The sequence below is a fragment of the Rattus norvegicus genome, chromosome 6, assembly GCF_021556685.1.
Source record: "Rattus norvegicus strain SHRSP/BbbUtx chromosome 6, alternate assembly SHRSP_T2T, whole genome shotgun sequence".
Lineage (NCBI taxonomy): Eukaryota > Metazoa > Chordata > Mammalia > Rodentia > Muridae > Rattus > Rattus norvegicus.
The window spans coordinates 27,506,986-27,518,204 of record NC_141539.1 but is presented as its reverse complement, the minus strand read 5'-3'; the positions used below and the strand labels follow the sequence as shown (position 1 = coordinate 27,518,204).

The 11,219-nt window shown below is 34.4% G+C and overlaps 1 protein-coding gene across 14 annotated transcripts in view; it reads right to left on the bottom strand.

The window, feature by feature from the left end:
• Window positions 1-5,570: 5,570 nt before the first annotated feature.
• The window catches only part of Memo1 (mediator of cell motility 1), an 89,751-nt gene continuing 84,102 nt past the window's right edge, over window positions 5,571-11,219 (bottom strand). For all 14 annotated transcript variants that reach the window (XR_015621720.1, XR_015621717.1, XR_015621718.1 and 11 more), the window contains 2 exons: window positions 7,525-7,629; window positions 5,571-6,190 (listed from right to left, as the gene is read on the bottom strand). Coding sequence is in view for 5 of the 14 variants with exons in the window: in XM_087552501.1 (XP_087408627.1) it covers window positions 6,059-6,190; window positions 7,525-7,629 (237 nt within the window). In the remaining 9 variants the exon portion in view is untranslated. The remainder of the gene's footprint in view (window positions 6,191-7,524; window positions 7,630-11,219) is intronic.

Here is an 11,219-nt window from a genome sequence, read left to right as displayed (position 1 = left end):
GGGTCCCCATTGGAGGAATTAGAGAAAGGATTAAAAGAGCTGAAGGGGCTTGCAACCTCATAAGAACAATAATACCAACGAACTAGAGCTCCCAGGGACTAAACCACTACCCAAGGTGACTGACTCATGGCTCCAGCTGCATATATAGCAGAGGATGGCCTTGTTGGGCACCAATAGAAGGAAAAGCCCTTGGTCCTGCCAAGGCTGGACCCCCAGTGCAAGTGAATGTTGGGGGGGAGGGAGATTATTTGGAGGGGGAACACCCTTATAGAAGAAAGGGGGATGAGATAGGGGGCTTATGGCCTGGAAATGGGAAAAGGGAATAACATTTGAAATGTAAATAAAAAATATCCAATTAAAAAAACATAATTAACCAAAAAAAACTACAAATGCATTATATTATGGCTTTTAAAATCAGAAGAACTGGTTTTAAATTTTTTCCTTTGATTAAAAATGGGGTTGGGGGACACCTAGGAAGGAAAGAAAAATAAAAAACAAAAAAAAAAAAAAAAAAAAAAAAAACCAATAGCGCTTAGATACAAGGCAGTCTGAAATCATCAATGAGCTCTGAATAAATGGTATTAGAAACATCAACCTCTTCACGGGTACTAAGAACTCAGAAAGGCACAGCTAAGCAAACAGAATCCATCCACACCAATTTTAAAGAGGTCAAGGTGTCAGGTACCAGCACCACTGGGGGAGCAGTTATAAAACCAGATGCTCTCAGTGAGAGTACGCCGTGCACTGAGATCCTATATGCTGGCCAGGTGGAAACCTGACTTGCTGAAATCTGCCAGCTGCTACTTCCTGTAACACTTTGACACTGTCAAGTATAAAAAAGAGCAAACTCTGGAAACTCCTCAAATTTGTTCACCCCAAAAAATAAGGTGCTAAGTTACCATGATGCAGAGAGCAACAATAAATTATTTGGTTTTTATATAAAAAAACAAAAAGCAAACTCTTTCAGTTCAGGACACTTTCCTGACACTGGTATGGCTGTTCTTCACTTTGAAGAAGTGCCTGTTTGAGAAAGCAGCCATTTAAAAAACAAAACAAACAAACAAAAAAAACAAAACCTCAATTTGTGTTAGGAACTAGTAAAAGTGTGTTTTGTATAGACATCTTCACATGGAAAGAATTAGCCTCATGTTCTAAGCATCATTTATCATGTTAAACGTTAATGTTGTTTAAAATGCATTTTAATTTGAAAATAACATTTCCTATAAATGAAGTTGCATTTAATTATAGTAATTCCATTGGCTTTTGTCCCTATAAATGTATGTCTATATTCACATACAATTATTCATAAAACATTTTCAGTTGGTATCACTGCTACTTTAAGAATCACATATCTTGGGGTTGGGGATTTAGCTCAGTGGTAGAGCGCTTGCCTAGCAATTGCAAGGCCCTGGGTTCGATCCTCAGCTCCGGAAAAAAAAAAATCACATATCTTATTTTTGCTTGCATATTTCCAGTGATTTGATGAGAACCAATTTTTATCATCAGAAATCTCCACATATCCCTTTTAATGCAGACCAGAAACTAATGCTTCTTACTCCTCGTTTTTTGGACATAGAGTCTCACTACATTGCCTTGGCTGGACTGGAACTTGCTACATGCCCCAAACTGGCTTCTAATTCACAATACAGCTGTCTCTACCTCTCACAGGCTGGGATTAAGGGACAAGTAAAACTAAACAACAACAACAACAAAAGCCACCTTAGACTAATACAGAACAGTTCTATTCCTCTTGAGTGACAGTCATACAAATATTTGAAGACTACTTCTTAAACCTACTCTCTTCAAAAATAAATGCCACCTATCCTATGATGGGCAACCACCTCATGTTACACACAGGTCTTTCTGTTTCTCTTTTACTGTGTAGACTTTCAGATTGAATACAATGATGAACAGTTTCCAGTCTCAACAGCACTGTGTATGTGCGTTATTGAGGCCCCTCAGTATAGTTTCTAATGACAGTGGTTATTTTTGAAAACTATGAACATTTTGAAAATGCCTAGGTCTATAGAGCTGACAGTACTACTTGACAGGTGTGTTCTGTGGTCCTCACTGACAAAATAGTAGTACAACTAAAGTTACTTGAATTAAAATTTTCAGCTGGGTAGTGGATGGTCCACACTTTTAATCACAGCACTTGGGAGGCAGAGGCAGGCAGACCTAAGTTTAAGACCAGCCAGATCTACAAAGCAAGTTCTAGGACAGCCCGGGATTTATTTAAAAAAAAAAAAAAAAAAAAAAGCCTGTCTCAAAATGAAAACAAAATCTCTCCTTTATTCTAAATTTATTAGAGGTCACCGTTTCAATAAAATGAGAGAAACAGAAAAGGGGACCTTTTAAACTTATGTCTTATGTCCTGAAATACTATGCAAAACCGTTCACTCGTGACAGGCCTGGCTATGCATGCCTGTAATCTGAACAGCAGGGAGGGTGAGGGCAGCCTTGGTTACACGGCAAGGCAAACAACTCATTACTTTCATTCCTGATCAGTTTATAGCAGCAAAGAAAACTCAAAGAACTTCATTCAGCAAATATAAGGACTTGAAGGTGCTCTGACATTAATCTCCAAGAGTTCCAAATTTTCCCTACTTCACGCTTACCTTTGTAAACATTCAGTAAGAAACCCAGCCACTGCCACTGCATCAAATTAAAAGAAGACTCAAGTGGCAGGAATGTACAGCCAGCTGCTGCAAACTGTTGCTAAATTACTGGCCAACTTTGAACTACAAATGAATTATACCATCTAGGATAAGAAACGTTAAATTATAGTCTTCAGGCCAATTCCAGCATTCTATCATAGTATAAACTAAATTTTTATTAAATATATATACATGTGTTTGGTTCCATATTGTCTATGGCTGCTTTTGTATTACAATGGCAAAGGAGAAGAATTGAGACCAGAGACCACTGGAGCATAAAGTCCAAAATAAATAACTGGATCCTCACAGAAAACATTTGCCAACCCCTTATCTAGGCGAATGAACTACATGCTTCCAAAGCAAACTGTGATAACTATAATAACAGCCACTGACTAGGGCTTAGGAAATCCTATCGATACTGCATTAGATAAATACAGGTACTGGACTCTCACTGGTTCTTTGCTCTTACAAGGACTTGTTGCTTTCAGGAAAGAGTGCTCACTTACCTGTCACTTATCTCTAGAGTGACATTCTTAAGGACTTGACTACTGGGAGAGCGGGGCCTCCACAACTATGCTTTTTGTGCGATCTAAGGTAAACAAACAGCCACTGAAAATAACTCGAAGGTTTTTAACAGAGAAATTGTATTATAGACTTACACAGTAATTTCTTTCACATTTTATACTTGAAATACAAAACTGTTAAAGGCACTTAAAATAGGAAGGCTAAGTCCAAAAATTTAGATGATGCCTTCATCTAATAAAGTGAACTAATTTCCGCTTTCTCTGAAGTTTTCATTTTCATATGTAGAGTGGAAACAAAAATATCTAATCGCGTACCAATTTAACATGTAAAGCCAAAATCTACTAAAAACTAAAGTTACAAGGAGGTCAACTGCACAGATGAGGAAGCTTCAACACGGCCAGCATGGCAACATCAGCTCAGAGAATTACGTAGGAGCAGAGACAGACTAGAACTGAGCAACACTACTGGTTTAGAACCGCTTCTACTCTAAAACAAGTAATGAGAAAGAAAGCCTGTTCACAGTCTAAGAAAGGACAACTGATGTTGGAATAGTCTAGTTTTAAGAGAGCAGTACAAGCTGGGCATATAGACTGCATGCCTCCAATCCCAGCACTTGGGAAGCTAAGGCAGGAGGATCATTGTTCATGAGTTTGAGGCCATCCTGGTCTACACAAAACTCCAGGTCAATATGGTCTACATAGGCCAATCATGTCTCACAGGAAATAAACAAACAAAAATGTGCAGTATAACACACTCCTAGAACTAAACATCTCTTTAATGTTGTTTTTCAAAAAAAAAAACATTCTAAATTTATAGAAAGACAATAAATTATTAATTAGAAAGTCTTTAAAAAAGAAACAATTACTTGCTTAACAATTTCTTGAAGATTAGAAGAAATGCTGCTGCTGAGGGTGCTGATGATCTGGTACAGTCTGTTGAAAATGTAATTTGGCATATCTTTAAAGGGCCTATGAAATTATCATGTAAACCTTTTATTTCATTTTCATGATTATTTCCTAGAGAGTGGGTCTAATTTACATAGAATGTCCATACCATTATAAAACTGTGGGCAATTAGAAACAGCCTAACATCCAAAGAGAGCTGTTTCATACAGCACAGCACATTAGACAGCCATTTTAAAGGGGTGTTTTCAGAGACATGGGTACGTAGGATAACAGGGCATAACGCAAATGTATGAGTGCTATAATCTCAATTCTCTTATTGCACACACACAAACACATGCACACTCATTAAAAAAACACAAGGACTACAAGTAAATACAGAAAAATATTTAACAGTGTTATCTCTGGGGTAGTGAGATTGTAGGTAATGGGTTTTTCTTCTGACTTTTCAGTATTTTCAAATTTTATACTCGAAAACATTATTTTAAAAATTCACTATTCGACTCAGAAATTTTTATAATCTGTATTAAACAAGAAATAAATATTTATAGTACTCAAAAGCATATCTAAATAATGGGGGAAAAAACACTGACGTATAAGAGTATATTCCCTACATGTATAAGTAGGTAAATTTTAAATCTAAAAGGTAGTATCATTTTCTCCCACTCTTGAGAATAGAAAATTGATATTTAATAAATAAGAAATGTAAATCTCCAAAAGAAAATTGGTGCAAGGCATCTAACGCTTGTGCTACTTGGGTATAACCTGAAGACATAAACACTCTCCCCTGCTATATAAACACCCAGTGTTATGTTCAAGTGGGCATAATGGACAACGTGCATGATGGCGTAATGACTTAACACTCCCCAAATGACTAGGACCAGTCTATGATGAAGAAATACAACACCATACCATTATTTTAGTTGGAAGAGCCGCACCAAAAATCATGCCCTCCCCCAAAAAAAATTTCTGCAGGACTAACAGAAGTCCAGTAGGCCTTGTTACTATCATTGTTAATAATTTCTTGCTAAAAATTCAAGTTACAGAGTGAGTTAAATTGCTTACAGGAGCAAAAAAAAAAACAAAAACAAAACCAGAGTGGTGTGTGGTCTGCAGTGACTGGAAACACAGATGAGCTCTTCAGTGTCTTCATCTGCAGACCATCAGACACAGCAACTGAAGTAAAGGACTAAATCTATTTGTCCTTAAAGCATCCTTGAATTTATATTGCACTACAATACAATAATGACATCAGGGTATGTCACACACAAAAAGGCAATGACTATAGTTTTGAAAGTTAACTTTAAATTTTTATGACTATAATTTCTGTGATTTAAAAAAAATCACATAAATGTAAAAATAAAATACATTCTAACATTATTACATAGAAGCTGAGGCTTGCCATTTTAACAAAAATTCTGGGATAGAATTAATTAAAAAAACAATTTCCATTTATACCACAAAGCAATAAGTTTAAATCAGACTATTTTGAGTTGTGTAGCCCTTTATTAGCAACTAAAATAGAAGGTATCTGTTGTACAACATGGGTAGTAATTGTCTGTAACTGGAGATTTCTTATATTCTAATACAGATCATTTATAAATGCAATTTTTTATTAAAAAGCTTCCACCCTTTGTCTGTGTACAATTTGCAAAACTATTCTGAAAGCGGAATATATGTGCATGAGTCTGCAAAGAGTGCAAATTTCAGATATGCTAAATGCTTTACAAGTCACTGTGTGCCAATTGGGCAAATATTTTGATTCCAGCCTTCCTTCCACTGCCCCAAACTAGAAAGCATTTTTTAAAATGAGTTGAAATTAAGGAGGACTACACCTACTAGAAAAGAAGAAGAGTTCTATTAGTCTGAGGTTTCAGAATCCCCCCACACCAGAACCAACATCTTGGTAAAGGCTAGGCTGGACCCTAGACAGAGTACGAGTCTGTGCAGGTGGCGTCCCTGAGGGTCGGAGCTTCAGTGGACCGTGAGTGCTCCAGCTGCGTAACTGACTGAACTGTCTTGCCAGCTTCTACACTGGCTCGACTGGGCATAATTCAAAAAGGAAAAGCTCATATTCATTCCACTCTTTTGAAGCTCTGTGATAGCCTAAAAAAAAAAAAAAAAAAGAAAGAAAGAAAAAGAAAAGAAAGAAAAGGCTGATTATGACAGACATCATATAAAAAACCTGGTCATTGCAAATGTCAGGAGGTTTCACAATCAACTTGAAATGTATATTTAACTCACAAGTATAAAAGGTATACTCTGATTTATAATTTAACTATATACTGGTTTATAATTTCATTCATTAAAAAAAGCCCCATTTCATTCAATTAGGACTTCAGGAAATTAGTGCAGCTTATTCTAATATAAGTTCAAGAAATTAATTTAGTTCCCTGATAGGCTTTTCCTTCAAACAATCTGAAATTCTGTACCAAGGTAAAAAGGCTTCCTAAAACTCCATGACATGCAACTGTCAAATCGAAACAGTTAAAACAAAATGGCCTTCGAGCTCCTTGTGTTGACTGTTGGTTGTTCCTCCTCTATGCCTTTCCAAACAAATTAAATCTTGTCCTGGGATCTTCCTAAGTATATACGTTCTCAATCTTCTTAAAGAGTATTGTACTTTAAGAAAATTCATGCTTAATTATTAGGAGGTAAACAAATGTAATTTAGGTTTCTAAAATCCAACTAAACCAAAACTTCACTCTGACACTCTTGATTGGTTTGAGAAACAGTCTCAATTATATAGCTCTGATTGTTCTAGAAATCCCTCTGTGGAGCAGGCTGGCCTCCCTCAAATCACAGATAAACACTCACTTCTGCTGAATTAAAAGCCTGGCTTCCCCTCACATTCTTTTTTTTTTTTTTTTTTTGGTTCTTTTTTTCGGAGCTGGAGCTGGGGACCGAACCCAGGGCCTTGCGCTTCCTAGGCAAGCGCTCTATCACTGAGCTAAGTCCCCAACCCCCACATTCTTTAAATAAAGTAAATGTTACCATTATTGTTTAAAAGAGAAAAATATACAATCTATCTTGCATTACAATCTATCTTGCATTACTAAATCACAAAGACCATTTAATTTCTGATAGTGATTGAAACATTCATGTGTATATGTACTCAAGTTTACATGCGTGAGAACATAAACACCCACACCCATACCCCTCCCCCCGCCACATAGAAATCAATCTTCTGAAAAAGAAACTCATATCAGAATTGACAGTCTCTTCTAAATAACTGTTGACAGATATTATTGATCTGTATTCCAGTGATAAATTTATTCAAATAAAATAGAAACCCATAATTAAAGGGTACCAGGAAGAAACTGATGTTATATACACAAAGCCAATGGTGTAATGTCAGTGTACTGCAATGATAACAGTTTGGACATTTTTAAATAGGACAGCATTAAATATTAAACATCAGGCTTTCTGAGAGTACTCACATTTAATAACACCCCGATGGGATGTCTTCCACATATAGTATTATGATATTTCTTCAAATAATTGCTAAAAGATACAGGATCTAATTGTTCTATAATACTCATACCCTAAAAAAAGGAAAGAAAAGATAAAATTTATTATTTATTAATTAGATTTTAACTGACCTATTAATTTCTCTATTACACATAGAAAAATTACTAAACAATTCTTAGAAAATATAAAATCTTTCATGAAATGTAATCTCATAATAGTTAACTACTGATAGAAAGAGGTTATTTTCTAAGTTTAAATGCTTATAAGCCACCTTTACCAGTGGACATTGACACTACAACACATTTCTGAATGTTATATTTTCCTTAAAGAATAGTTACAAAAGTAAATCTGTGAAAGTTTTCATTAAAAAATTCTAAATCTAAGTTTGACATATAACTGTTTAAAGCTGTAAGTCTGAATCACAACTGTGTAAGATTGTAAATGTGGTTATCTAAGTCTCTGATAAGAAAACACAACAAACTAAGAAAATACTTAATGTCGTTTATTTCAAAACTCATAAGGCAGATGATGAGTTTACTAACAGATCTTATATGAACCAGTTCTAAGAAGGAAAGTTCTTCACTCTATTTTAAACCAGTGTCTTTGAAGATCTGAATGAAGAAATTTTAGAGTACCCTAAACAAACTGCCATGAACAGAACAATTGTTTATACTAAATTTTGCAGTCTCCAAAAGCACTCACATATTTTTAATTGTTTGATATTATTTATTTGTGTGTGTATACACATGCACACACAGGAGACTGAAGCCACTGGCTTGCCCTGGCATGAGTTAGAGATCAGGGGACATCTATGAGAATCAGTTCTCTCCTTCCACCATGTGGGTTCCAATGACTGAACCTAGGTGGACAGGCTTGGTTGTGAGCATCTTTACCCCCTTCACCAGCCCATATAACATATTCTTCACATTAAAACAGAGACGCTTTATTCACTGACATAGGCAAGCAAACCACTGAAGCTATCTAAATTATTTACTCACTCACATTACTTTATCTAGATCAAGCCCTTTTTATATTTATGTTCAAAACACTAGATTAATGTCTTCTGGGAGAAATTAAAATGGTCATTTCAGTGGACTTAGTTGACAAATTCTACTTTATTGTTAAAGTCTATTCATGTCTTTAACAGTCTAATCACAGAATAATCGGATGGATTATTCTAAATAAAGTAATCTGGAATACAGTAGCTATTAGTGACATGTAAGCTTTATAGTAGAAGCTTCAAAACCTTAACTGTACAAGAAACTTGTTCAGAATACCCACATGTTTCATAAACATTATCAATTCTAGAAAATATACCCAAGACATAAAAATATAAGTATAAAATCACTTTGCTTATACATTAATTCTATAAGTAGTTTTTAATGCTACATTGGTTTTCTCCTGACAACCAAGGGCCTTTTTTAGGTCAATAACATTTGGTATGAGCTTAAATAAATATTAAAAGTTAAACCTAAAATATGCAATATGATGCAAAGAAACAATGTAATCCTAAGCCAATATGTAATAATACTAAGATACTTATAACTCTCATCTAGAAACATAACAGTCAAGATATAACTTTCCTATGCATGAAATGAAGCATTAAAAGTTCCTAACAATAGGTTCTATCTGAATAATTACTAGCTTTATCAAAGTACAAGAATTACACTGATGATTCCTCAAATATCAACGTAACTATAATTGTTGTACACATTATAAAAAGTTTAATGCTCCTAAATGACAGGTGAGACAGTCATAAATAGAATCCATTTATTAATAAGTTCTAGGATGAGCAGTTCCCACATACATTTTAGTAATAAAATCTCCAAGCACAGCTGCTACAAACTTATTTATAAACTGATATGAATTCAAAGAGAAGAAGAAGAATTACATTTGAAGCAAGGAATTCTAAGTAAGTAGCAAAGAAACCCTTAATAAAAAGATAAATATTACAAATGTAGAGAAAACACTACTAAATGAGGAACTCAAAATAAAGATTAAACTTGTTAAATTATAAAGAGAAACTAAAAACTACAAAAAGAAAAAATGGAAATAAGAGACAATGTGTTAAAACTTTAACTATTTCAAGTATACTAAGTGCCAAGAATTAATTTTGTTTCCTTCAAACCTCTGACAAACACAATGTTTTAATGCATGTCTTTATAAAGAGAAGGTAGAGGAAATGGGGTCTTTTCTCATGAGTGAACCTCTCCAACCCAGAAAATTTACAAAATACATGAAAACATGAGGATAAAATTATTAATGTGACATCCCCTGACCAAGGCAGAATAATGACAAGCATATCACATATACTTGGTAGGTGTAAAATGACTAATACCAATCTTGCAAGAGGACAAAAATGCTAGTTCAATGCAATTATCAAAATTCTAATACAATGAAAAACAAAATGCTTCCCAAATAAGCCTAGCTAACTTATCTATTACTACCAACCCAAGGAGTTATGATTAGTGAGTGTCCAGCCAACAGAAGGCTTCCTATGGCTTTGCAAAACTTGACTATTTGCATAAAAGCCAATAAGCTATGAAATGAGTCAACACTTATTTCAGCTTCAAGAAAAAGAAATATTATAAACACTAAAGCCTACCTCTCTTTAGTATGAAAGTATTTCATAATTTAGCAGTTTTAGCTAGTAATCTGTATAACACATGTTAAGTCTCTAATTTTGGGATTGTGTGTATTAAATGTATCATTTTGCTGACTCTCCAAGCAATGGCTAAAAAATTGTGATATCAAATTCCAAATGGTCAATCTGCAACTAAACAGAGGAGATACTGAAAAAGCTCCAAATTCAAAATTCTGATAATTATCTTCTCTATAGTAATCAAAATAGCTATTGTTATAACATAGAAGTAAATCTTACTAAAATAACCCAAGAGTAACATGTTTTATAGGCATTTATAAGTAAGAAAAAGCATGCCTTTTTAATAATGACCACATAATTAATCAGCAAATCATCAAGTACCAGAACTACAAATACATTCACTTGAAGACAGATACTCATCAGGGAAAAGGAATGTCCTAACTTCCTGAAGAACAATCAAGATACAAAAATTTAACAGTGCAAATAATCCTAAGCCAAGGGCAAACAAACCCTACCCAAAGGTACCATGCTAAACGCCAACACATTAACAAGTGACTACATTACAGAGAATGCTGTCAAGTCTAATAAAGATAAGGCATAAATTCAAGAGAAAAAAGCCTCACTTTATAACATTCTCCTTTCCAAACAGTAGGAAAGAGGATGGTAGATGATATTCAAAGTAAATAAGGAGACTAAGTTAATAAGCTGAATGGCTACAATAGCCATTTTTAGATTCTCCCTGAAAAGTAATTTTAGTAATTAGTAGTAATGAAACCCCCCAAAATTCACATAATAAAAGGTATACCCAAAATTAGCAGAGTAAAAATGACACCACTTACTATATACTGAAAACACATGTAAATAGGGCTAATATTTTAAGCAATCAAACATTTACAAGATTATTATCTTAAAATATATTCTGCTTGTTGATATAAAAACTTAAGTTATAAAATACTACTCTACTCACCAAGAATAGATAGCTAATAAAACCATTAGGACTTTCAAATTGTAATCTTCTACACATATAGTTCTCTTCCTAACTGTAACAATCTTAAGACATAT